Source organism: Ascaphus truei, chromosome 9 (genome assembly GCF_040206685.1).
Source record: "Ascaphus truei isolate aAscTru1 chromosome 9, aAscTru1.hap1, whole genome shotgun sequence".
Taxonomy (NCBI): Eukaryota; Metazoa; Chordata; class Amphibia; order Anura; family Ascaphidae; genus Ascaphus; species Ascaphus truei.
This window is the reverse complement of record NC_134491.1, coordinates 61,107,224-61,134,288: the sequence shown is the minus strand read 5'-3', so window position 1 is coordinate 61,134,288 and position 27,065 is coordinate 61,107,224. Positions and strand designations below refer to the sequence as shown.

Below are 27,065 nucleotides of genomic sequence, written 5' to 3'. Positions count from 1 at the left end.
AGAGAGAGAGTGTGTGTCTGAGAGAGAGAGAGTGTGTCAGAGAGAGCGAGAGAGTGTGTCTGAGAGAGAGTGTGTCTGAGAGAGAGTGTGTCTGAGAGAGAGTGTGTCTGAGAGAGAGAGTGTCTGAGAGAGAGAGTCTGAGAGAGAGAGTGTGTCTGAGAGAGAGAGAGAGAGAGAAAGAGTGTGTGTCTGAGAGAGTGTGTCTGAGAGAGAGAGAGAGAGAGTGTGTCTGAGAGAGAGAGAGTGTGTCTGAGAGAGAGAGTGTGTCAGAGAGAGAGAGAGAGTGTGTCTGTGAGAGAGAGAGAGAGTGTCTGAGAGAGTGTGTGTCAGAGAGAGAGAGTGTGTCTGAGAGAGAGTCTGTCTGAGAGAGAGTGTCTGTCTGAAAGAGAGAGTGTCTGTCTGAGAGAGAGTGTGTGTGTCTGAGAGAGAGTGTGTGTCTGAGAGAGAGAGTGTGTGTCTGAGAGAGAGTGTGTGTCTGAGAGAGAGAGAGTATGTGTCTGAGAGAGAGAGTGTGTGTCTGAGAGAGAGACAGTGTGTCTGAGAGAGAGAGAGTGTGTCTGAGAGTGAGAGAGTGTGTCTGAGAGTGAGAGAGAGTGTCTGTCTGAGAGAGAGTGTCTGTCTGAAAGAGAGAATCTGAGAGAGAGAGTGTCTGAGAGAGTGTCTGAGAGAGAGAGAGTGTCTGAGAGAGTGTCTGTCTGAGAGAGAGTGTCTGTCTGAGAGAGAGTGTCTGTCTGAGAGAGAGTGTGTGTGTCTGAGAGAGAGTGTGTCTGAGAGAGAGAGAGTGTGTCTGAGAGAGAGAGAGAGAGTGTGTCAGAGAGAGCGAGAGAGTGTGTCTGAGAGAGTGTCTGAGAGAGAGTCTGAGAGAGAGAGAGTGTGTCTGAGAGAGTGTGTCTGAGAGAGAGAGTGTGTCTGAGAGAAAGAGAGTGTGTCTGAGAGAGATAGAGAGTGTGTCTGAGAGAGAGAGAGTGTGTCTGAGAGAGAGAGTGTGTGTCTAAGAAAGAGAGAGAGTGTGTCTGAGAGAGTGTGTCTGAGAGTGAGAGAGAGTGTCTGTCTGAGAGAGAGTGTCTGTCTGAAAGAGTGTCTGAGAGAGTGTCTGTCTGAGAGAGAGTGTCTGTCTGAGAGAGAGTGTCTGTCTGAGAGAGAGTGTCTGTCTGAGAGAGAGTGTGTGTGTCTGAGAGAGAGAGAGACAGTGTGTGTCTGAGAGAGAGAGTGTGTCTGAGAGAGAGAGAGTGTGTCTGAGAGAGATAGAGTGTGTCTGAGAGAGAGAGAGTGTGTCAGAGAGAGAGAGTGTGTGTCTGAGAGAGAGAGAGTGTGTCTGAGAGAGAGTGTGTCTGAGAAAGAGAGAGAGTGTGTCTGAGAGAGAGAGAGTGTGTGTCTGAGAGAAAGAGTGTGTGTCTGAGAGAGAGAGTGTGTCTGAGAGAGAGAGAGTGTGTCTGAGAGTGAGAGAGAGAGTGTCTGTCTGAGAGTGCCTGTCTGAAAGAGAGTGTCTGAGAGAGAGTGTCTGAGAGAGAGAGTGTCTGAGAGAGAGAGAGTGTCTGAGAGAGAGTGTCTGTCTGAGAGAGAGTCTGTCTGAGAGAGAGAGTGTCTGTCTGAGAGTGTGTGTGTCTGAGAGAGAGAGAGTGTGTCTGAGAGACAGAGAGTGTGTCTGAGAGAGAGAGAGAGAGAGAGAGTGTGTCTGAGAGAGAGAGAGAGTGTGTCAGAGAGAGCGAGAGAGTGTGTCTGAGAGAGAGTGTGTCTGAGAGAGAGAGAGTGTGTCTGAGAGAGAGAGAGAGTGTGTCAGAGAGAGAGAGAGAGAGAGAGTGTGTCTGAGAGAGAGAGTGTGTCTGAGAAAGAGAGAGAGTGTGTCTGAGAGAGAGAGAGTGTGTCTGAGAGAGAGAGTGTGTCTGAGAGAGAGTGAGAGAGTGTCTGAGAGAGAGAGTGTGTGTCTGAGAGAGAATGTGTCTGAGAGAGTGTGTGTCTGAGAGAGAGAATGTGTCTGAGAGAGAGAGTGTGTCTGAGAGAGAGAGTGTGTCTGAGAGAGAGAGTGTGTCTGAGAGAGAGTGTGTGTCTGAGAGAGAGTGTGTCTGAGAGAGAGAGTGTGTCTGAGAGAGTGTGTCTGAGAAAGAGTGTGTCTGAGAGAGAGTGTGTCTGAGAGAGAGTGTGTCTGAGAAAGAGAGTGTGTCTGAGAGAGAGAGTGCGTCAGAGAGAGAGAGTGAGAGTCTGAGAGAGAGAGTCTGAGAGAGAGAGAGAGAGTCTGACAGAGAGAGAGTCTGAGAGAGAGAGAGTCTGAGAGAGAGAGTCTGAGAGAGAGAGAGTCTAAGAGAGAGAGAGAGTCTGAGAGAGAGTCTGAGAGTGAGAGAGAGTCTGGGAGAGAGAGAGAGAGAGTCTGAGAGAGAGAGAGAGAGTCTGAGAGAGAGAGAGAGTGTCTGAGAGAGAGAGAGTGTCTGAGAGAGAGAGTGTCTGTTTGAGAGAGAGTGTCTGTTTGAGAGAGCGTGTCTGTCTGAGAGAGAGAGTGTCTGTCTGAGAGAGAGAGAGAGAGAGAGAGAGTGTTCTGTATGGCAGCAAGGTGTGGGGCCCTGTAACGTACCGAGACTCCACAAAATGGGATACCAGCCCAACAGAAATACTGCATCTGGAATTCTGCAAATACCTTCTCCAAGTACACAGGAGTACATCAAACAATGCATGCCGGGCTGAGCTGGGCCGCTTTCCTCTACTGCTCACGGTACAGAAGAGAGCACTGACATTCTGGGCTCACCTAAACACCAGCCACCCACAGTCTTACTGCTACAGAGCAATGCGAAGCCAGGACCTCCTCACTAAACCCTGTGCCATCAAACAACTTGTCCTCTCACTCCAAGGACAAAACCCCACACAGATTAACAACCTGCCGAAAAAAGAAATCAACTCAATCGCCAACGAAATGAAGAAGCAGTATGTGACAAGATGGGAAAATGATATCCAACGTTCAAAGAAGCTGGAGACCTACCACAGCCTACAGAGAGAATACACTCTGGCACCCTACCTACTGAAGGTAAAAGACCCAAAACAGAGACAGACCCTGAGCCAGTACAGAATAAGTGCCCACAGCCTAGAAATAGAAACAGGCAGGCACAGACAGAACTGGAAGCCCCGGGAGATGAGACTGTGCCAAAGATGTGAGCTAGGAGAGGTCGAAGATGAAACTCACTTCCTGTTGCGTTGCACACAATACTCTGAAGTGAGGAGTGCCCACCTAGAGAAACTCACTGCTGTTATCCAGAACTTTAATAATACAGAAGAGAACCAAAAAATAGCGATCCTCCTGGGAGAAGATGAAACCACAGCAGAACTGGCTGCACACTATATCAGCACCTGCCACAAGCTGAGAGACGTCCACTAACCCCCACACCCCTGTGTGAAACTGTTACCCATATACCCTGCAATCATTATACCCTACCCCTAGTATTCGTGTAATTATTGTCCCCCACCCCCTATTATTCACGCTTTGGCAATACTGAAATGTTCTTTCGTCATGCCAATAAAGTTGATATGATTTGATTTGATTTTGTGTGTCTGAGAGAGAGAGTGTGTGTCTGAGAGAGAGAGAGTGTGTCTGAGAGAGAGTGTGTCTGAGAGAGAGAGAGAGAGAGTGTGTCTGAGAGAGAGAGAGAGTGTGTCTGAGAGAGAGAGAGTGTCAGAGAGAGCGAGATAGTGTGTCTGAGAGAGAGAGAGAGAGTGTCTGAGAGAGTGTCTGAGAGAGAGAGAGAGTGTCTGAGAGAGTGTCTGAGAGAGAGAGTGTCTGAGAGAGAGAGTGTCTGAGAGAGAGAGTGTGCCTGAGTGAGAGAGAGAGTGTGTGTCTGAGAGAGAGAGAGAGTGTGTCTGAGAGAGAGAGAGTGTGTCTGAGAGAGAGAGAGAGTGTGTCTGAGAGAGAGAGAGTGTGTCAGAGAGAGTGTGTGTGTCTGAGAGAGAGAGTGTGTCTGAGAGTGTGTCTGAGAGAGAGAGAGAGAGAGTGTGTCTGAGAAAGAGAAAGAGTGTGTCTGAGAGAGTGTGTCTGAGAGAGAGAGAGAGTGTCTGAGAGAGAGAGTGTGTGTCTGAGAGAGAGAATGTGTCTGAGAGAGAGTGTGTGTCTGAGAGAGAGAGTGTGTCTGAGAGAGAGAGTGTGTCTAAGAGAGAGAGAGTGTGTCTGAGAGAGAGAGTGTCTGAGAGAGTGTGTCTGAGAGAGAGAGTGAGTCAGAGAGTCTGTGAGAGAGAGAGAGTCTGAGAGAGAGAGTCTGAGAGAGAGAGTCTGAGAGAGAGAGAGAGAGTCTGAGAGAGAGAGAGTCTGAGAGAGAGAGAGTCTGAGAGAGAGAGAGTCTGGGAGAGAGAGAGTCTGAGAGAGAGAGTCTGAGAGAGAGAGAGTCTGAGAGAGAGCGAGAGAGAGTCTGAGAGAGAGAGAGAGACAGTCTGAGAGAGAGACACAGTCTGAGAGAGAGTCTGAGAGAGAGAGTCTGAGAGAGAGAGAGTCTGAGAGAGAGAGAGAGAGAGAGTCTGAGAGAGAGAGAGAGAGAGAGTCTGAGAGAGAGAGAGTCTGAGAGAGAGTCTGAGAGAGAGAGAGTCTGAGAGAGAGAGAGTCTGCGAGTGAGAGTCTGAGAGAGACAGTCTGAGAGAGAGAGAGAATCTGAGAGAGAGTCAGAGAGAGAGAGAGAGAGAGTCAGAGAGAGAGTCAGAGAGAGAGAGAGTCTGAGAGAGAGAGAGAGAGAGAGTCTGAGAGAGAGTGAGAGAGAGTCTGAGAGAGAGAGTCAGAGATGCCAAGTGTCAGGAAGAAAACATTAATTTTATCGTTGTTCTTGTTCTTTTTTTTTTATAGTGTACTTTTCGAAATAAACCTACGTTTCTATGAAAATTGAAGTTTTTGTTTTTTTGCGGCCCACCTAAACTTAAACCTTGTTTATTTGGCCCGTGTTAGCCTTTGAGTTTGACATGCTTGCATTAGAATAACTGACCTTCACACGCAGGGACAGCGTTACTCCAAGTTCCATCTGGTTGACAATCTCTATAATTCCTTTTAGACAATAGCCTGAACCTAAAGAACGGGGGAACAAATGGCGCACACTTAATTCTGCATTGAGAAAAAACATAGAAAATTATGACAGATAAGAACCACTTTGCCCACCTAGTCCGCCCATTCTCCCATCTGCTGTAAAACTTCAGGCCCACATTTGATCTATGGCTTTTTCATATTTACAATAGCGTGTGTCTGTCCCAAGCATTTTTAAACTCCATTACTGCATTATCCTTTACCACCTCGGTTGAGGCTGTTCCATGAATCTACTACTCTTTCCATGAAGAAACACTTCCTCAAATTTCCTGTGACTGTGCCACACCCCCAGCTAGATCACGGCCGGGCACAAGACTCACCCATCATTACAGAAATATGTTGCTCTTGAGCCAAGTAAAAGGTCTGGTACATCAAAATCTCCATTGTCTATTGCACCGGGACTCCCGCATGATCTCCCTGCAAAGGAGAAAAGACAAGTTAATGCAAAGCCCAATAATTACAGCACGAGCACCCCGTGTTTCACACCTAATAACCCCAGTCCTGGCCAAACCTGTCATACATTTTGCACACTGTGCTTTCACATTAATGAAAGCGTTATAATTACCTTCCATAGGAGGAAAGTTTGGAAAGTAAAAGGAAGACGTTTGGTCAAATTAACACTTTTGTGTCAACAGGTAACGTATCAAACAGCACTGACTCTTACCCATTGAACAGGTCATGGTCATTAGATCACTTTGGTCCTACATGGGGGACTCTTCCCAGAACCCAATAAACATAAAAAGTCGGTAATTGCCTTGTCTGAGGCTCCACAAAGAGAGCGGGAAAAAAGGAAGGACTGAACGAGAGAGAAACAGCACAAACAAAACCTGCTTACGTGCACAGAACACTTCTGCTGCTGTCCAAGTGGAGCTGGCCAAGCAAGTGATAGCGGTTTTAGCCCCGGGGACACGTATGTAGCCGGGACGGCAAGTGTATTCCACACTCGAACCAGGAAGGAAGATGGTCTGAGACACAAATGCTGCTTTCAGCTCCGCGTATTGAAGTCTGGGAGGTGATGGGCAGTCACCTGTATGAAAAAAATAAAGTGAAAAACATCCGTTCCTGAAACATTTACTCACCCACGACATAGGGATTCAGAGTTTTCGGTACATCTGCAACGTGCATTCCTAACCCCCTCCCCCCCCCCCGCCCACACTTAGCCCCTCGGCTGCCAGAAGGATGTGCACTGCATTGCAAACACCTTCCAAATGCATTTAGGGTTAACTTTTCTTTAAATATGTACTTATTTCTCAGTAAACCCTAGAGATCTGTTTGGTTTTTGTGCTTTGTAATCTAATCTCTGGTGGCCATTTTAATTTATCCCATACATCTTATTTATCAAAGCTTGGCTTCTAAAAAGAGGAAACATGGCACAAAGTTCAGGAGAGTAGAGATACCGTTTACAAACCGCACAAAAACACATCTACAAGTCTATTGTGGTGTTTGTGTATATTGTAAATTACACTGGCACTTATTCCCTACTTCCTAGGTTTACCATTTTCTCACCATTATATATTTTCTCTTACATAGCACTGACCATATACGTTGCTGTACACAGAATCTTTCAAGCATAAGGCATTCCTGCACCACAGAGCTTGCAATCTAAACTGAGCAACTTTCCCAAGATGAAATGGAAAGCTGACACTGGGATTGAAACCGGCTTCGTCCACTTCAAAAGAACATCTCCTTAATTATCTCTACTTCTTCACTTACTGACGTTTAGCACTTTATAAAAATAAGCCAAAAATTTCATTTTCCCATTTATTGGCCGTTTGTCTATAATTGTATAATAAGTTTGTCTCTAGAACCTGGGCAGCCGCCCCTCTCTGTTCTATAACACAGAGTGAGATAACACTGTTGCAATTAAGGTTTGTCCCAGGAAGATAAAGCGGCTTGCACAACATCAAACTCATATGGGGATATGGGGAATTACTGTAAACCACAACACTTCACTTTCTGCAAAATGTAGCTTATGTATACTGTACATCAAAAAATGTAAACCCCTCATTGCAAGAGGCCATGCAACAGAGCACAATATTCCATGATCGCACTACAGGCATTACGCTAGGTTTTATATAGAATGAGAACGTCCATATTTGTTCTGCAAAAGTGTGCTGCAGTTGTTGAAATGAAACAGGCGCTCACAAATAACACTGTTCTGTATATAGAACACAGCACAGCATCAAATAAACACGGGAGCGATTACCAGGGCCGCCAACAGAAATCATGGGGCCCAGGACAAATGAAAGGAGCAGGTCCCGCCCGCCTCTATAGGGCACCCCCCTCCCCAAACCCATAGCGCACCTACCACGAAAAAATATTTTTTAGCGCGCAACTTTTACTTAACTGTTTTCTTATTGTGATACAGAAAAAAACATAACAATGCAACCTGTTTATTTTTATATTTTCAACAAAAGATAGGTGACTGCCTACCTGGGTGACAGGGTGGGTGAGTGAGTGACTGGGTGGGTGACTGTGTGACAGTCATTGGGTGGGTGACAGTGACTGGGTGGGTGACTGGGTGACAATGTTGGTTGAGTGACTTACCTATACCGGTGGGTGCTGCTTCCTTGCCGCCAGACACTCCCCCCCCCCTGCCCCCGATCTCTCAGGAAGCTGCCAGGGGCGGTAGGGGGGCGCGGGAGGTGGGCGGCGCGGGAGGTTGGCGGCTGGGGGGGCGAGGCGTGCTGGGGCAGGAGGTGCGCGGGGGGGGGAAGCTGGGTTGGCGCTTCCCCCTCTGTATCAAGTTGGGCGCGGGGCTGGTGTTGGCGCTTCCCCCTCCGTCCCACGTGGGGAGCGGAGGGGCTGGTGTTGGTGCTTCCCCCTCCATCCCATGTGGGGAGCAGGGGGGCTGGGTTGCGCGCGTGGGGCTTGTTTTGGTGTTTCCTCCTCCGTCTCACGTGGGGAGCGGGGGGGGGGGGGGGCTGGGATGCTGGGGGGAACAGACAGCGGGCCCATGACACCTTGCTTGCCCTGTGCATGCGCGCCGGGACCATGGGAATCCCCGCCATTTTTTTCAATTTTTCTTAAATGTAATTAACTGGCGCTTGGCCGAGCAGGGGGCCCGGGCGGCCGGACCCCCCTGACTCACAGGGCCTGGGACGCCAGTATCCTTTGTCCCCCCCTGTTGGCGGCCCTGGCGATTACTCACAAACTAGGAAAAGCACAGTATGGAAGAGCTACACATTTTTTTTTAAAAATACAATTAATTAGATTACACTGGAAATTATAATTACAAACCGCACAGAGCAATTGTTACAATATCAAAAATAAGGTATAGAGCGCACAACTGATGCTATTAGATCCACGCCTCTCTTTCATATTTACAATCACCTTGGGTTTATGTCTAGTGGTTTTATATTCCACCACTGGGAGGCCTCTATACTCTACCTCCAGTTTCAGGGTATAGAAGCATATTCCCCTTCCTTTATTCAGCCCATCTCCCTTATAGAACCTTGAGGTCTGTGTTACAGTACAATACTGTCGCGGCCCCTTTTAATCTCCAACATCCCCGAAAAAATTCGGGGATGTTTTCCGTCTCTCACAGGCCTTGTCCGCGCAGCCCGATATTGCCTGATAGCGCTAATAGCGCTAGACAATGAAAGCGCTTAGCGCTACACAATGAAAATGCCGGCAGGCGCCCAAAACTGCCGAAAACGGCCCGCATCAGCCCGCGATTTTTTTAATTGCGGGGAAAAGGCCGCAGGAGGCTAAAGGCGGCCGCCACTGTACATTTTTCTTGTGCGTAACTTGTATTACACCAGAATAAACTCTTTCGTTCGCAGAACACGGGGATTTCTGACCATGTGGTGGTGTCCAAGCACGTTATAGTTCTGCTCTTGCCAGGGATGTCATAGTAATCAGTCGTCCTATCACATGAATACACTATCTCATGCCCTATGGGAAAGGATGTCTCCTTGATGAGCAATGGCTGTGTGTGCTCTATAACTGGAGGGCGACCCCTTAATATACAGAAAAGGCTGTGTGTCCCAGGCTGACATTAGCGAGAAGAGCAGAACCTCTGTAGAGCATACAGTACAGTATGTAACAAATGACGATGTGACATTGCGACGAAGTACTCGTGTGTGCGCATGTGTTTCCCAGGACAAAACCATGATGCTGGTTTAACTCTTTGGGTGCTGCTTGACATGACTACTACGTCACTGGAGCCGGCAATCCAGACGCCCCAATGCCAGTAGTTGAAACAGAATTTACTTCAGGGGTGGCCAACTCCAGGTCTCAAGGACCACCACCAAGTTAGGTTTTAAGAATATTCCTGCTTCAGCACAGGTAGCTCAGAGGTTGGAGAATAAAATAAATACACACACAATTTATTTTAGAGACAACAATCGCCTACAGTTATTCCATACGGCGTAGGTGCAAAGGTCCAGTACCAACACTGCACTGGTACAATAGTATAGAAAAACCATCCAGGGTTGGACCTGCACTCATAATTAACATTCATAATTAAACAGAAGTAAATCAGTCTAAATTTAAAACAGCAAGCTTGACAAAGAGGCATGGGGCCTTAAAACATTGCTTGAGGGTTTCTGTCTATAGCAATCTGTCTCTGCCTTTGTATGCCTCTGGATTTGGAGACTTAACTAAACAATCTATTTCTTCTTTATCACTGATGAACGCATTAAACCAAGGCAATTCATAAGCAGCACATCTGAGTGAGTTCCCCTTATTGTATTTATCTCTAATGCTGAATTTTCAGTCATCGACTGTGCCACCTGTGCTGAAGCAGGGATATCCTTAAAACCTGACCTGTTGGTGGCCACTCAATCTACTTGCTAATTTCCTAGGGGTGATTGCGTCCAACGCTATCTTACAGGAACAAGACTCCTCCCCTTACGTTCCATGATCAGTGACGGAATGATCAGGTGACCAGGAGTGCTGAAGGGGCCAAGGCACTCTAAGCGTTATAGAAACCCCTCTCTCAAACCCCCACAAAAAAAACCTGACATCCGGTGACCCCATGTTCCCGAAATATGACAAAATTACAAACATGGCCATTGGATCACTAATAGAAATCTGCAGAGTTAATGGTGCAGCTTTTTATTGGCTGCCGTGGATCGAGCAGGACAGATATTTTCTGTCTAGGAGGAAACTTTTCCTGTCCCAACCCTCAAGCAGGAGTAATATCTGAGAAATCAGGGGGGGGGGCAGAGCTACTTGAAACGACCCCCTGGTTCAGGTAATTAATACCCCGCTCCCAGAGAAATGCACAGGCAACAGCAATATTTGACTTACCGCTAGTACCAGAGATGAGAGCCACGAAGTATAGGAGGACAAATGCACAGTGGCTTGTGACGGAGTGGGACAGTGGGGACATCATAATGAATCCTGCAGGAGAGGGACGACAAGACTGAAAGTGACGGACTGGTCCAAATACTAGCAAAGATTCTTCTCCAAAGACCAATGACAACCAACCCAATGACATAATAATGTAATCAGTGTCAAACCTTTTCTAAACACCAACAGCATTTCTTATTGTAGTTTGGTGAATGCCAGTTGGTTCCTAGTTACAGGGCTGGGAGGAGAGTACCTCGCAAAATCATTTCAAAAGCAAAGATCGTTATGACTTGGTGAAAGCTTTAAGGTCTATAAGAAGGTGATGATGGAGGCTGAGAGTATATAGATTCTACACAGCATCACCATGTAATGCAGCAATAAACTGAAAACTTCATACATATTCAGAAAATAAAATCTGTCAGTCAAAATACATTTTCCATCAGCAACAAAAGCCCACGCCAGTCCTAAAAAAAATCCTACAATTAATTTGTCATATAACAAAAAAAATGCCAATAGTACTTTAAATTCAGTTAATAGTCAGACGAGAGGCAATAAGACAATGTTTGAGCTTCAAGCCCCAACACCTCAAAAAGCTGCCTTATCTGTGCTGTAAAGAGTATCCTTACATTTGATAACAGGACGTATGCAATATACAACGTTTAATGTTCACCTCCATTGGGAGGTAAAATTGTCCTTAGAAAACCCAACTCTGCTTCACCAGGAGTATCCCCCTTACAATGCTTTGTCTGGCTCTTCTCATATACAGTACGCATGGAAGGATACAGAGTCTAGAGAGGTTGCCCATCTAGAGAAGGATAGTGACAACTTCTTCTCAATTACTGGTGGCTTTAGGAAAAAGCCAATTACGGAAGCCAATTACAGAGCCCCCTCCCCAAAAGGCCAGGTTTTAAGGATATTCAAGCTTCAGCACAGGTGGCTCCTCAGAGGCTCAGTTGGGATATCATAAAAACCTGACCTGTTGGGGGGTGGGGGGGCTTGAGCACCTCTGGTTTAATCATCTCAATAACAGGACAAGGTTTCTGGTAAATCCTCTACCTCCAAATAGAGATAAGATCTTTTGTCAGCAGGAGCATCAGTTGTTGACCAATGCACATCGCTATTTTGGAATACATGACCCTTGAAATATACGAGACGTGGTTATGTCTCCTAGTGGTCTAGTGCCCTGTTGAAATTGGATAGATTGAAAGGTAAACAAACTAGCCCTAAAGATAGGATCCTTATTATATTTGGCACATATCTCGCTAGTATGTTTTTCTATATTTATTTAAAATTTGCTCCAATTATTTTTTATAAATATTGTGCTCATTATCTATTAAAACATGATGTACTTCTATGAGAATTATTACTCCTGTAAATGTATATAGGTGTGCGATATAGTTAGCCTAAAGCAGCAATACACCCCCCCCCCTTTTTTCTTCTTATTTGTATATGTAACAAATGTGGGAATGTATACATCTACATTCTTACCTAAGCTGGCAATAGTTTGGTGCTCCTGTTATAAATGTGTAAAAATCCTTATGGTGTTACTAACACAATGACTGCTTCATTCATTCAGCCTTAGGCTGCGTCCATAGAAGGACAAGCAGCACGGAGTCGTGCTGACGCTCCGCGCTGAGCCCCGGCATCCTTAATGAGGATGTCTTGAGAGGGGGCTCCCGCGAGCGTCCGCAGGCGTGCTGAGGAGTTGGATTTTTCAGCCGACGGGCAAAGCTGTTTTTCAGCGCGCTGTCGGCTAAAAACATCCAATGAGCACGAAGCAGCGTCAACGTCACGGCGCTGTGACGTCAGCGCCGTGAAGGTGATGTCAGTGCGTCGCGGGCTATTGGCCCAGCGACGTCACTGTCCCGCCTCCTCACGCCTCCCGATCGCACCCGCTGGCTCAACTGCATGTGCATGAAATCGCAGCCTCAGTGTCAGCGCGGTTCAGCACTGCTCCCCTCTCTATGGACGCAGCCTACATCAGCAGCTTTGTATCCTTATATTAGTAAAGAAACATGCACGTGGGACTCCCTCTCTTTAGGGGTTTTAATAGGGCACGGGGGATCCCTTCTTTGGGGGGAGTTTAATAGGGCAGACAAAACCATTACTGGGATAGTCTATGTAGAACAAGTGGGGGCTCCTTCCCTGTACTTGGGACCCATTCCAGGGTGGGGGACCCCTCTCTTTAAAAACGTAATAAACCAAGGTGAGCTCAATGGGCTTCTTCTTGGGCGAGTCCCCCCCCCCCCCCACACTATACCTGAGACGGCCACCAATAGGGCGGGACTCCTGTATTTAGGGCCAACATGAGGTTACACCGCCGCTCCCTGTCACTCGGGTCCCTCAGCCCTCACACCCGCGATGTCAGCGCTTCTCACCTCCGCCCAGCGGCGCTCGGCTCTTTATTACATGTCTCCCGCCGGTTTCAGTCCCGGGCGTCTTCAATATGGTGCCCTGTCCGCGCCCCCGCCGAGCCCGGGCGCTATAAATATGGCGCACACCCAGTCCCGGAGACATTGAGTTACTGGGCGGTTACTAGGGCTTCAGGAAGCTCGTAGCTCCACCCACTTTACCGACGGACTTGACCCCGCGGAACCCGCGAGAAGTGACACGTGACTTCCAATGTTAATGAGGGAAAGAGAACCAATGACCGTTATTATTATAATTTTCTTATGTTAATAAGGGGAAATGGGACCCAATAACAAATGATCACTATCAGTTATTATGTTATTTGAGACCCTATCACTATTACTATGTCAATTATTACTAGCTCAATTACACTGTTAATTAACCCCTTGAGTGAGAGGAGCCACCAATGCACTGTGGCCTGGTAGTACAGGGGTTAAGTGTAAATGTGACCCAATGACAATAAATATGTTGATAAAGAGACGTGTAAATAAATGTAAATGAAGCAAATATATGTCACGGTTAATACAGTATATATATTTTTTTTAATGAAGGAAAATTGACCCATTGACATGGAATACGTTAATTAATGCGGGACTTGTTATTGACAATATCTAATAAATATGTGTAGCCAGGTCACCTGATGGCTACTATCCTGCCCTTGGGCTGGCAGTAAACCCTGGTACAATCAGGTTGCCAGTAATTGGTATGGGGGTTCCCCCTTCCTTTTGGTACTGCACTTGAGTGACAGCAGAGGGTGGTACATCCTGTTGTAGCTGGGACAACGGGGAGCCCGCCTCCTGGCTCTACTTAAGGGCAGGACCGCCCTAAAGTGAGGAGTTCCTTCCCCCTCTGAGGAAGGTACAGTAGGTCACACTACTGGGAGCCTGAGATTGGGGCCTTCCCATGTGCTCTTCCCTCCGGGGTAAAGTGAGTGTGGACCATACCCCTGCCTCTGATAGGGAGGTGGGGAAGAGCTAGGACGGCTGCGGGTGCCTCTGGCCAGTGGTGACGGTCCAGGATCCATCATCCGGTGAATCCCGAGAGACTGTATTGGGCAGATCCTGCCTTGTTCCTGTTACTGCAGAGTATAGTAATAAACCCATTCCTGTTTGCAATATACCTCCTGCCTGGTGCGTGACTTTACTGGGGGGGGAGAGGTAATAAGTTTTACTGTGGGAGATCACCTTCAGTTCCTGGAGCCTACTGCAGATGGAGGCGCTGCACTGCTAGAGAGATATGTGGGGTATGAACCCCAGAAGCCTGATCCTGTGTCCCCACTACCATCGGCGGACGACTCAGCCCTCCTGTTGCCAGCAGGTATATGCACCATACACCCTGTAATTGCCCCTATCTGTGATCGGGTGGGGGAAGCACTATTACATATGCAAAGTAATGATGTATTGTGTTAACAGTAAGGCAAATTACCCAATGCCAATTAACATGTCCAATTAAGTGCAATTAGCAACAATACATCTCTATTCACAGTGAATAAATGGCATGTAATATGTTCATTAGGTAAATGTAACTGACATATGTCTTATTAATAATAAATATATGAGTGACGTGACGTTATTTTGACAGACATTGGGACTAAGAAATGATGGGAGAAACCCTTGGTAAATCGAGAAAAATGTTCAGCAAAATCTCATGGGATTTGCTGACGTCTTAACTTTTCTGCCAGAAACCCTACTAACAAGGGACACCGCAAAATAGGTCCACTTCACGGTGTTTGCCATAGTGGGATACAGGTGCTTACACGCAGGCGACTACGTTCTATGGAAGCCCAGTAACACATACCATTTATTATATGCAAAATATAAAGTAATCAATAAACTCCTTGTATTTCTGCATCTATTTGTTTATATTACTGAATACCAATAGAAGTTTTGATAACTTCACTATAATACACAGATCATTTTTCAAATCAATAATCAGTCTTCAAGCTGCTGTAAGATGGAGATTCCGAGCTCAGTGGAGCAGTCAGTAAGTAGAGCGCGCATCGGCTCTCACACAGTCAGTAAGTAGAGCGCGCATCGGCTCTCACACACAGGCAGAAATAGGTGTCGTACGTACGCCTGGTTTTAATAGGTACAGGACGTAAAAATAGGCAGGGCCGCCAGCAGGGTGGGTCTGCCGGGGTTGGCGTGCCGGGCCCGGTGACTCAGGGGGCCTCCAGGCCGGTGTCAGAAAAAAAAAGTGTCTGAAAAAAAATGGCCTGTCAGGAAGAAAACAAAAATTGAGGAGAGGAGATCCAATCAGGGCCTTTCTCATGGGTAGGGAGTGGGACAGACTAGTAGCTAATATAAACAACTGCACAGGCGGGAGAAACGTGTTTGAATGTTGACGGCTGTGCAGCTACTTATTGAAATAGTGTTCGGTTCACACACTGTTATCTGTGTACTGTCTGTCTGACTATATCACCGTTACTGTTATGTGTGTTTCTGTGTACAGTATATTCTGTCATCTGTGTTTGTCTGTCTCTGTACTAGTGTCGTGTCACTTGTGTGTTGTCTGTCTGACTGTGCCCCCCCCCCCGTCCTACCTTCCCTCACCCCCCCATCCCGTCCTAGCTTCCCGGTTCCCGGCACTCTGTCCTGGCGTGCTTCAGCCTGCACTACCCGGACCCCCCACGTGCATCCTCGGTCCCCCCAGGCCCTACCGGCTTCCTTCGCCACTCTGTCTGCAGTGGCACCTGGGGCCCGAGCGGCCGGGCCTTAATGTGCCTTCCCCGAGTCCCCAGCCACGCTCCTCAGCCCCCCCACCGTCCCCAGGCCCCTACCGTCATCCCCTCGGCTCTCCCAGCCAGGCCTTACCACCCGGCATCCTTCCCCACCCCTCAGTCCCAGACCCTGCTAGGATCATTTCCCTTCCCCCCCTACTGGCATCCTCCAGGCTCCGCCTGCAGTAGGGGCTCGGGTGGCCGGGTCTTAACCCGCGCTCTCCCCGATTCCCCAGCCATGCTCCTCAGCCCCCCCCCACCGTCCCCTACCAGCATCCCCTCGGCTCCCCCAGCCAGGCCCTACCACCCGGCATCCTTCCCCACCCCTCAGTCCCAGGCCCTCATAGGTTCGTTTCCCCTCCCCCCCTTACCGGCATCCACCATCCTCCGCGGCCCGAGTCCTATCACCGGCTTCAGTTCCCGGGCAGGCCCACGTGACCCGGGCCTTAACGCGCCCGGCGCCCTCCCCAGCCAGACGGCTCCTCAGACCCCCCACTGGCCGCCGGACCCCGCAGCCACCGGTACCGACCATCCCCAAGGTATGTCAACTTTTTTATATATGTTTTGTGGGGGGCTTTTTATATCTATTGGAGGGGGGAGTGGGGTCTTTTTATATGTATTGAGGAGGTGGGTTTTTTTTGTATGTATTTGAGGGGGTTTGTATATATTTGGGGGTTGCGGATTGTTTGTATGTATTTGGGGGTGAGAAGTGTTTTGCATTGAGAGTGTTTTTTTGGTATATATTTTGTGGGGTAAATTATGTGAGGGGGCAGGAAATTAAGTGAGAGTAGTGTAATTGACGGAAGGGGAGAGAAGAGAGTGGGGGAGAGGAAATTATGAATAAAGGGAGTAGGGGAGAGAAATACATGTGAGGCGGTGGGGCAGGGATTGAGTGAGAGTGGGGTAATTGATGGATGGGGGGAGAGTGAGAGGTGAGACGGATCGGAGAGAAATACATCGGAAAAGGGACGGAAATAGAGGGGGCTCGCGAGATATAAAATGGGGGGTTCCCGGGGTGTGAAATAGGGCTCGCAACACTGCCATTTAAGTAAAAGATACCTAAAAAAAATAATTCATGGTAGGTGTGCTATGGGGGGGGGGGAGAGAAAGGGGGCTGCTCCTTTCATTTGTCCTGGGCTCCAAGATTTCTGTTGGCGGCCCTGAAAATAGGTACAGTACCTGCTAAGTGGGCATAGTTAGAGGGTAAGGCCCCAGTGTTTACCTGAACAGATCTGACCTCTCTGATAATCTTCAATCTTTTCATTGTTGCCCAAGGCAATTCAACCCTATTTTTGCCAAAGAATAATATTTTTAGGGTTTTTAAATATGGCACATGTGAACCTCTCCACCTAACCCTTTGGGTTAGTGACATTATGACATCTTGCTGGCGTTTTGACTGCACTGTTACATGGGGTGAATGATCCCTCGTTTCCTTATTTCGTTTGTAGAAGACAGTATTTGTAGCCCTGTGTGACTAAGACCCAATGACACGATATCGCACTTTTTTTTTTTTACCACTGTTGTTCTAACAATCAAATAATCACTATACTGTAGTTCCTTCCTGAGCTGCAAAACAACTTATTTTCTATTGCAAACTTTCTGTAATAATATTAATCATAGTTTAATAAAAATGAGAGATACTGAATAATAGTACAACACTAGTACTAACCTGTTATCTGTCTCGAACAATCAGTGTTCAAGTACAGTAATATTAAAATGACACTATTAAGCCACTAAAGAGAAAATAAAAGAGGTTGCAGGAATCATGAATACTTGGAATTTGAAAATTCCAAGTATTCAGATATCCCAGATCTACAATTTCAAGAAGAAGCCTCCGCCCAGTCACAGAGGTCCTCAGAGATAATGATATCCGCTATAGATGGGCTTTCCCATTCTGACTCGTCGTAAACAAAGACAGGAGACAAGTTTTGCTAAGATTCCCGAAAGAGGCAGAGAATTTCCTAGGAGCCCTTGGCCTACACGAACAGCCAACCGCGAAACAGCAGTGATCCCTGAGGCCCGAGTGATCATCGGAAGACTCACAACAAAGAGAAAGAGGTGAACATTCGGAGGTTCCCGAGACCGCCCACCCGACCGGAGGGAGCAAACAGTCCTGTCTCCACGGTTAAAAACTGGTCAGATGGAGGAAGAGGTTGGCGGATCAGAGTTTATGGTCTTCCGGCAAACTTTCTTCCTCTGCAACTTTTTTGAAATTTTCGCTGGTTCTCTGAGGTTCGTCGGACCTAGGAGGGGAACCAAGATTCTTAGAGAGTCTAATAGACTCAAAAGTTATTTTTGTTAAATCTCTGTTGATAAATAGATTCTACCGATTTTACTAAGGATCTAATCTATATCCCCATATATTATAGAGATAAGCACTAAATTCTATAGGAAATGCGAAAATATTTCATATAAGAGGTTTAGATTGTTATATTGAACCGAAGGTAAATATCTGTTTCCCAGCCTCTTTACATAAAAGGGGCAGGAATTTAGACGATCATAAGTTTGGAGGAATGACTATGAAGGAGTCCTATTCAACGAGAGTTTGGGGGGTCCCGAAAACCTCGAGGTTTGTGCCCCCCACCCCTATTTGGGCTTCTTTAAGTCCTTTATTTTGGTCCAGGGAAGGACCAATAGTTAAAAGGTTTTAGGATGGACAGTAGGTCCATCCCACCCATAACCCCTTTGTTGTTGTTTTCTGTTCTTTTTTTCCCTAAACTTTTCCCCCTCCCAAGTTGCTCTCCGCCGCCCCCCCCCCCCCCGCCCCTCCCGCCCCCCCAGTAACACTATAGATCAACAGAGAGGATGCACCCCCTTTCCTTTAAAGAGGATCGTAGTAAGTCATCGGGACCAGGTAACGACATGGACACACGCACACTCCATTTCACACAATACGATAAGCAGAGAACTAGACTTAACATGTAATCCATGACTACTCAATTAGCTATAAAAGTAGTCTCTCTAAATGTAAACGGACTAAACTCGAATAATAAAAGGAGACTAGCCCTCAGAGAATTTAAGAAGATGCAGGCGGATATTTTGTTTCTCCAGAAAACTAATTTTAATAGCCATGACCTACCTAACACTTTTCAGAGTACCTACCCCTTAGCATATTACTATTCTTTTACCAAGAAGAAAAGAGGAGAACCGTAGCTATTTTGTGGAAACAAGATGTCCCATTTCAAATTGAACAAATTAAAAGAGATAAGGAGGGCAGATTAATAATGGTAAGGGATTTCCTGTTGGGGGTTAAGGTAACTTTAATGAATATATATGCTCCGACTGATCAACAAATTACATTTCTGAAATCAATTCTAGAAAAAATTGGGGAGAGCCCCCCAGGGGATATAATACTAGGTGGAGATTATAATATGACCCAGAACCCCGATCTGGACAAGTCCTCGTCACTAAATCAAAAGCTAGTGAACTTAACAAATTAAAAAAAGTTTTAGGAAACTCACAAAAGAATTCACACTCGAGGACGCTTGGCGCATTAAGAATAAAAACCAAAGAGACTATACATTTTATTCTCCCCCTCACAATATTTATACAAGAATTGATTATAGATTTGTCTCTGCAAATCTTTTGGATCGAGTCGCTCAGACAGATATAGGCCCTATAACCAGGGTAGGCAACCCTTCGCCATTTCGCCACTTGTGGCGAATTTTGAGTCAAAGTGTGGCGAATTGAGTAACCACAACATAAGGGCCGCCGGGACTCCCTGTGCTGCCCGCGACAGACCCCCTCAAGCCCCCCTTCCCTTACTTGGTAGGGAAGGAGCGCGCTCCGGCTGTGGCGCGCTCCCCTTCCTCCCAGCTCGCTTCAGTGGTGTGACGCGCTTCCTCCCCTCCAGCACCAGAAGTTGATGCGCTGACACGCTCCCCCACATCCCCTCCCAACCCTTGCCAGGCCCGCCACCGCCACTTCCTTCCCTTTCTTTCTCAGCCGTCGCGATCTGGTTAGGAGACGGGGCTGATGCGGGGGACGGGGGCTGATGCCTGATACGGGGGCGACGGGGGCTGATGCCTGATCCGGGGGCAACGGGGGCTGATGCCTGATACGGGGGGGGACTGATGCCTGGGAATGGGGGGGGGGGCTGATGCCTGGGAATGGGGGGAAGGGAGGCTGATGCCTGGGATGGAGAAGGGGGGCTAATGGGGGGAGGGGAGCTGATGCCTGGGATGGGGGGAGGGGGGCTGATGCCTGGGATGGGGGGGAGGGGGGCTGATGCTTGATACGGGGGAGGGGAGCTGATGCCTGATACAGGGGACGGGGGCTAATGCCTGATACAGGGGACAGGGGGGCTGATACTGAAACGGGGGGGGGGGGGGCTGATGCCTGGGACGGGGGGTAGGGGGGCTTTTGCCATCTGATGATGAGGGGGACTGCTGCCTGATGATGAGGGGGCTGCTGGGGGAGATGATGAAGGGTGCTGGGGCAGATGATGAAGGGTGCTGGGGCAGATGATGAAGGGTGCTGGGGGAGATGATGAAGGATGCTGGGTCAGATGATGAAGGGTGGTCGGGGAGATAAGGGGGTTTACATGAGATGATGATGGGGGGAAATGAGATGAGGAGGAGGATAGTGGTGGCATGAGGAAGTGAGAGGAGGGGGGTGCGGGAGCTTGAGGGGGGTTATGGTCTGAGAATTTATAAACTTTTTCAAACAGTGTGTTTAAAATTTTCGCATGCGCAACATAATACCTACATTTTTACATGGTGTGGCTATTTTCACTTCTAATTCGCCACACCTGTGGCTACATTGAAAAATAGTTTGCCCACCCCTGCCCTATAACAAGGTCAGAACATGCCCCAGTAGAAATGGTCCTGAAACCCCCCTTTATTAGACCCAAGGTTTTCCAGTGGCGTCTAAATGATTCACTTTTTAATCAGAACGGGATCGAGGAGGAGATAGGGAATATATTAGTAGATTATTTTAAGATAAATAAAGGTTCAGTTGAGAGCCCAACCATTCTTTGGGAAGCCCATGAAGCCTCTATTAGAGGTCAATTGATCTCAATAGCCTAATATAGGAAAATAATAAAAAATCTCAACCTGGGAAAGTTAACTGTAAAAATAATTGAGTTAGAACAGGAACATAAAAAACTCCCATGCAGGAAGATTTATAAACTTCTACGCCAGGCCAGAGAGGAATTACATAGTTTAAGATTGGAAGATACAGTACAGAAAAGGCACTGAAGTGGACTCATCAGACCTACTAAAAGGGTAATAAAGCAGATAAGTTACTCACAAGTTAGTTAACAGGGGTTAAATCTAAAACACAAGTCTCAGCGATAAGACAGGGTGACGGTGTAACAGGGAAGTCACATATAACCCTTTCCAAATTGCAGAGTTTTCTAAATATTATAATAAATTGCATAATCTGGATTCATCAAACCCCAATTTTAATAAAGCATCTATAAAACAAATACATAGCTTTTGACAGGCTTGCGATTTGCCAAAGTTGTCTATGAAAGATCTGGAGGGTCTAAATGCTAAAATAAATATTTTAGAATTAAGAGAGGTTATTGAAGGTTTCAAATCCTCAAAAGTCCCAGCTCCGGACGGATTCTCAAATATATAATCTAAAAAATATTTTGGCATTTTTGCTCCATATCTCCTAGATACGTTCAATAGTTTTTTTTAAAGGGTACCCAGTATCATGATAGAGAGGATTTGGCCCAGGATTAAAGGGGTTACACCCCATTTGGCCACCCTCTACTCTCATCAGGGAAGCAAGGGGTTAACTGGACTGAGGTCCAGTAATGTGTTTTGCCTCGCTTCAATATCCAAATGTTTATTCCCCTGTGTAAATGTACTGTGTTATCCTGGTGTTTGCACTCACACATACACTAGGGTTGATGCGGGAGGGAAGGGGTTAATGATAAAATAGTGATTATAGCCCTTTGTTCACTATTTTCCCGCCTTTTCAGGCTCCATTTTGCAGCCGTCCATAGGTCACCATTGAGCCTCCATGCTTTCTAATGGCAGAAGTAGCGGTTTTGGACCTGTTTTCCAGCGACGACTAGCAGGTGGCGTCCGAGAGGAGGAGCGGCGGTTTCCCATTGTAAGTCAATGGGCTCATTGACTTCAATGGAGATTCCTCAACGCCGGCCTCGAGGAACAGGTTGGCAGCCATCCAAACCGCAGACCGCAAAAGCGGATACAATGTCTTTTAAAAGAGTTTAATCACTACGGTCAAGTTCAATGACAATTGGCGTGGGAATCTTGGGTTCTAGGGCCCCTGGGAATAAAGTTCTTTTTGTCCCTAACCCCCAGGAACCCTCACACGCGATCCACACCGGGTCCAGGAATGAGAAACCCCCGTAAGGGGTCGAGCGGAGAAGGAGGGTCGCACCATTGAATCTAATGGCGGCGGGCGCTATGCATTGTCAATGGCGGCGCCGGCCATTGATTCCAATGGGGAAAAGCCGCATGGCGAAAAAACGACTAAGTGTAAAATGTTGAAATGTGTAAGTCCATATTTCCGGTACTGAAAGGACCAGAGGGATGGGATTTGGGTGGCATATAGCCATGGTTACGGCTTTAATGCATGCCCCTTCCCAGCCCCCTCAGACCAACCAGACGGAGTATGGACGAAGGTAAAGATTTGTGGATTTTCTCAGACTTCAATGGCGGCCGTTCCTGCATTGAAAGTCTATGGCGCGAAACTCCATTGACTACAACGGCGGAGTTGCTTCATTGAAACCCATGGCAGCGGAGCCCGTTGTTTTCAATGGGGATTTAGTGAAACGCTGAGATTTCTTTTTAGCGGAGATTTTTATAATAAAATATGAAACGGTTTATGTGATATTTGTATAACTCCGGTTCCGAAGGTCGTAGCGGGCTGAAATTTGGACCCTATAGTGTGCCACTTCCGGCATTAAGGTCTGGAAAGTTTGGACCTGCTGGACCTACCAGAACCAGGTATTTTAATATGTGTAGGTATTAAAATGTGTATGGGGTTTTGGGTCTGCTCTGAACAATGCAGACTCCATCTGATATGTTAAATAGGGCAGCAAGAGCATCCTGCAAGAATTAACATAGCCCGGTGATCAAAAACTAACTGTCCTGATTGTTTATGCTAAGGGCAAGAACAAAGGGGCTGAGTGTTTTTAAGTGTCGGTCTTCACACTTACAGGGAAGCCAAAATCTCCTTCAAAGAGATTTTTGCTAGACAGCTCGGTGCCTTGAGTGTAAGAGAAGGGTTAAAATGGTATATAAGTCAGAGTCACCCCTTACTCAATGGTCTTTCATGTGTCTTCATGTATGATCTTCATGTATTGCTGTGATGTCAACATCTGAAACTGAATTATGGAAGAAATGGCCCATCCTGTATCCTGTTGACTTTCTTGTCCTAACCTTTAAGTAAGTGTCCATATTTTGTCTGTTATTTGTATATCTCGTGTGTTCACCTTTTTCAAGGAATAAATTATATTTTATCATATCTAAGTCTCGTTCAGTTCAACCCAGTTATATTTGGTGTGTATTATTATAGCCTGTCTCAAAGCTACCGTCACACCCAGATTCCTATGAAAATGTCAAAAGCAAATGTGGTAGTGATACCTAAAGTAGGTACAGTAAAGATGCAATGAGTTGCACAAATTATAGGCCAATTTCACTTAATACAGATTAAAAAATGTATAGTAAAATATTGGCAAATAGATTAAATCCAATTCTTCCCCGCCTAATACATAATGATCAGGTAGGTTTTATAAGTAAGCGACAAGCCTCGGATAATACGCATAAAATTAATATAATAGATTATATACATTTTTCTAGAACTAAAGCGGTTATTGAGTTTAGATGCTGAAAAAGTGTTTGACAGAATTAAATGTGAATTTCTAGATAGAACTATGCAAGCGTTTGTTTTTTCCGGTCCATTTTTAAAGGGGCCCAGGCTCTATATGACTCCCCTACAGCTAAATCAGGAATGGTACTAGGCAGGGCTGTCCATTATCTCCTCTGCTTTTTGCGTTAACGATGCAACTAAAATTAGGAAAAACTCAAATATACAGGGTATTAAAATCGGACTGGAAAATTTCAATTTATCTTTGTTTGCTGATGATATTATTCTGACACTCTAATCCCCTAATTTCTCTTCCCAATTTATAAGAAGCGCTTTCTGTGTTTGGCTTTCTTTCGGAATATAAAATTCATTCTGCACAAGTCAGAGGCACTAAATTTTACTTTATCAGACTCTGAAGTAAAACGAATTAAATTTCAATTACCATTGGAATACAGCAAGACTTAAATATTTGGGGTCTTTTCTTACAAAAGACTACCAATCTCTTTACAAATATAACTACCCAGAGCTTTTCACAAGAATGAAACGTGATCTTTTAATATGGAATGGATATCAAATCTCCTGGATGGGCCGTACTATATCAGTTAATATGAAAGTTCTCCCGAAACTGCTATATTGTTTTCAGACACTTCCGGTCTCTTTTCTGATAAAATATTTTTAGGGATTTACAGAATAAGATTATGCTGTTTATATGGGGTAACAAAAGACCAAGAGTTCCGAGGTCAGTAATGATCGCACCCAGAGAAAGAGGACTGGCGGTCCCAGATATTAAGAAAGGAGAAAATTTAAACAACTTACCGTAATTTTCTTTTCCTGGAACCATGGCAGTGGGCACCATTGGGTTAATCCCTTCTCACTCTAGGTAGGACAGGAAGTAGACTTTTGCAGGTAGGCCATATAAGGCCCCTCCCTCTACCTGCACCTTAGTCTTACGATTCTTCCATAGCTGAAATATATAACTGACTAGCTGCGAGACCCGGCTTTGCCCGGGATGCAATTTTGGGGGGGGCGTACGACAGGGTTAGGCTTCCCCCCCCCCTTGACAGCTAGGTGGGTGACTGAGTTGACTAAGTGTGTGGGTGACTGTGGGTGGGTGGGTGACACTTGACTGAGTGGGTGGGTGGGTTGGTGACTGAGTGGGTGACTTTGGGTCGGTGAGTGGGTGGGTGACTTTGGGTCGGTGAGTGGGTGGGTGACTTTGGGTCGGTGGATGTGTGACTTTGGGTCGGTGGGTGTGTGACTTTGGGTCGGTGGGTGTGTGACTTTGGGTCGGTGGGTGGGTGACTTTGGGTCGGTGGGTGGGTGACTTTGGGTTGGTGGGTGGGTGACTTTGGGTCGGTGGGTGACTTTGGGTCGGTGGGTGGGTGACTTTGGGTAGGTGGGTGGGTGGGTGACTCTGGGTTGGTGGGTGGGTGAGTGACTTTGGGTCGGTGGGTCGGTGACTGGGTGACTTTTTCAGGGTCGGTGACTGGGTGGGTCAGTGACTGGGGTCGGTGACTGGGTGGGTCAGTGAGTGGGTAGGTGGGGTCGGTGAGTGGGTGGGTGGGGTCGGTGAGTGGGTGGGTGGGGTTGGTGAGTGGGTGGGTGGGGTCAGTGACTGGGTGGGTGGTTTTGGGTGAGACTGGGTGGGTGAGTGTGAGACTGAATGGGTGGGTGAGTGTGAGACTGAATGGGTGGGTGAGTGTGAGACTGAATGGGTGGGTGAGTGTGAGACTGAATGGGTGGGTGAGTGGGAGACTGAATGGGTGGGTGAGTGGGAAACTGAATAGGTGGATGAGTGGGAAACTGAATGGGTGGGTGAGTGGGAAATTGAATGGGTGGGTGAGTGGGAAACTGAATGGGTGGGTGAGTGGGAAACTGAATGGGTGGGTGAGTGGGAAACTGAATGGGTGGGTGAGTGGGAGACTGAGTGGGAGACTGAGTGGGAGAGTGGGTGGGAGACTGACTGGGTGGGAGACTGACTGGGTGGGTGAGTGGGAGACTGACTGGGTGGGTGACTGACTGGGTGGGTGAGTGGGTGACTGACTGGGTGGGTGAGTGGGTGACTGACTGGGTGAGTGGGTGACTGACTGGGTGGGTGAGTGGGTGACTGACTGGGTGGGTGAGTGGGTGACTGACTGGGTGGGTGAGTGGGTGACTGACTGGGTGGGTGAGTGGGTGACTGACTGGGTGACTGACTGGGTGAGTGAGTGAGTGGGTGGGTGAGTGGGTGACTGACTGAATGGGTGGGTGACTGGGTGACTGACTGAATGGGTGACTGAATGGGTGGGTGACTGAGTGACTGGGTGGGTGACTGAGTGGGTGGGTGACTGAGTGGGTGGGTGACTGAGTTGACTGGGTGGGTGGGTGACTGAGTGGGTGGGTGTGTGGGTGGGTGGGTGACTGGATGGGTGACTTGACTGACTGGGTGGGTGACTGACTGGGTGGGTGACTGACTGGGTGGGTGATTTGACTGAGTGAGTGAGTGGGTGGGTGACTGAGTGAGTGGGTGGGTGACTAAGTGAGTTTTTGAGTGACTAAGTGAGTGGGTGGGTGGGTTACTGAGTGGGTGGGTGACTGAGTGGGTGGGTGGGTGACTGTATGTAATTATTGTGTGTGATTGTTGATTGTGTGGGGTGTGTGTGTGGATGAGTGAGTGTGTGATGTGATAGTGAGTGTGTGGTGTGTGAGTGTGTGTGTCAGTGTTGGTTAGTTGAGTGTTTGTGTGCAATAAATTAGACAGATGTGTAAATAGTAATGTTTTGTGTAAAATATGTTATTGAAAGGAAGAGGTGATTTATTGTGCTAGGTGTGTTAGTAGCGGAGGTGTTGTGTTGTTGTATATGTTTGTGTGTGGTGGGATGTTGATGTGCAATGGGAGTGGGTGGTGAGACGTGTAAATGTGCATTGTATTCAGTGTAGTGTGTATGGTGAAGGGTAGGTAATTGGAACAGTGGGTTGGGTGTGTGTGTTTGTTTAGTGGTGGTTGTGTTGTGTGTGGTAGTTAAGGTTATGTTGAAGTGTTGTTTTGTGTGTTGTATCAGCAGCGGAGGTTGGTGTGTGTGTAAGAGTACGTGTGTTGCGTGGTTGAGGGCGTGTGGCGTTGCTGAGTGCGTGTGTGTGTGTTTGTGTATTTGTGTGTGTGTTGTGTGTGATGGTGTGTGGTGTGTGTGAGAGCATGTGTGTATGTGGCGTGTGTGATGGCATGTGTGTGTGTATGACGCATGTTGTGTGTGTGACGTGTGTGAGTGCGTGTTGTTGGTCATAGACATGTTGTAAATTGCATGTTTTTGAGTGTAGTGTGTGTATTATGAGGGTGAAGGTGAGGTGTGATTTGTTGTTATGTGTGGCATAGAATGACAGGATGTTTGCGTGTGTGTGTGTGTGTGTGTGTATGAGGGGGTTTTGTGTGGGTGAGTGTTGTGTGTGAGTGGTGGTGTGAGAAGTGTTTTAGAATAAATTATACAGACAGTGAAATTGTTAGGAAAACATATTTTATTGTAAGGAACAGCTGAGTTTCAGTGGTAGGTGTTGTCATACAGTGTGTGAGGTAGCGGGAGTGACATTGGTGGCATGCTGTTTGACTGTAGTCCGCGGCGTTGCGGTCCGGTTGCTGAGGGAGATGTGTGAGGTGCAGGAGATGTCAGGCGTGCTGGTTGTTCCGCGGGAGGTAGAGTGTGTGAGGTAGCGGGATAGCGGGAGTGACATCGGTGGCATGGTGTGTGGTGTGTGTGAGAGCATGTGTGTGTGTTGCTGGTGTGTGATGGCGTGTGTGTATGAGGCATGTTGTGTGTGTGAGTGCGTGTTGTTGGTCAT

At 47.2% G+C, this 27,065-nt stretch overlaps 1 protein-coding gene across 9 annotated transcripts in view; it reads right to left on the bottom strand.

The window, feature by feature from the left end:
• LOC142503145 (membrane cofactor protein-like) overlaps positions 1–12,915 on the bottom strand; it is a 78,220-nt gene extending 65,305 nt beyond the window's left edge. For 5 of the 9 annotated variants that reach the window (XR_012803943.1, XM_075615207.1, XM_075615211.1 and 2 more), the window contains exons 1-5: positions 12,715–12,915; positions 10,295–10,387; positions 5,874–6,065; positions 5,359–5,455; positions 4,944–5,023 (exon numbers count right to left, since the gene is read on the bottom strand). Coding sequence is in view for 8 of the 9 variants with exons in the window: in XM_075615207.1 (XP_075471322.1) it covers positions 4,944–5,023; positions 5,359–5,455; positions 5,874–6,065; positions 10,295–10,387; positions 12,715–12,853 (601 nt within the window). In the remaining variant the exon portion in view is untranslated. Of the gene's footprint in view, positions 1–4,943; positions 5,024–5,358; positions 5,456–5,873; positions 6,066–10,294; positions 10,388–12,596 lie in introns of all 9 variants that reach the window. The other 4 variants (XM_075615212.1, XM_075615214.1, XM_075615215.1 and 1 more) reach the window with 4 other exon arrangements.
• Between the last annotated feature and the right edge of the window lie 14,150 nt (positions 12,916–27,065).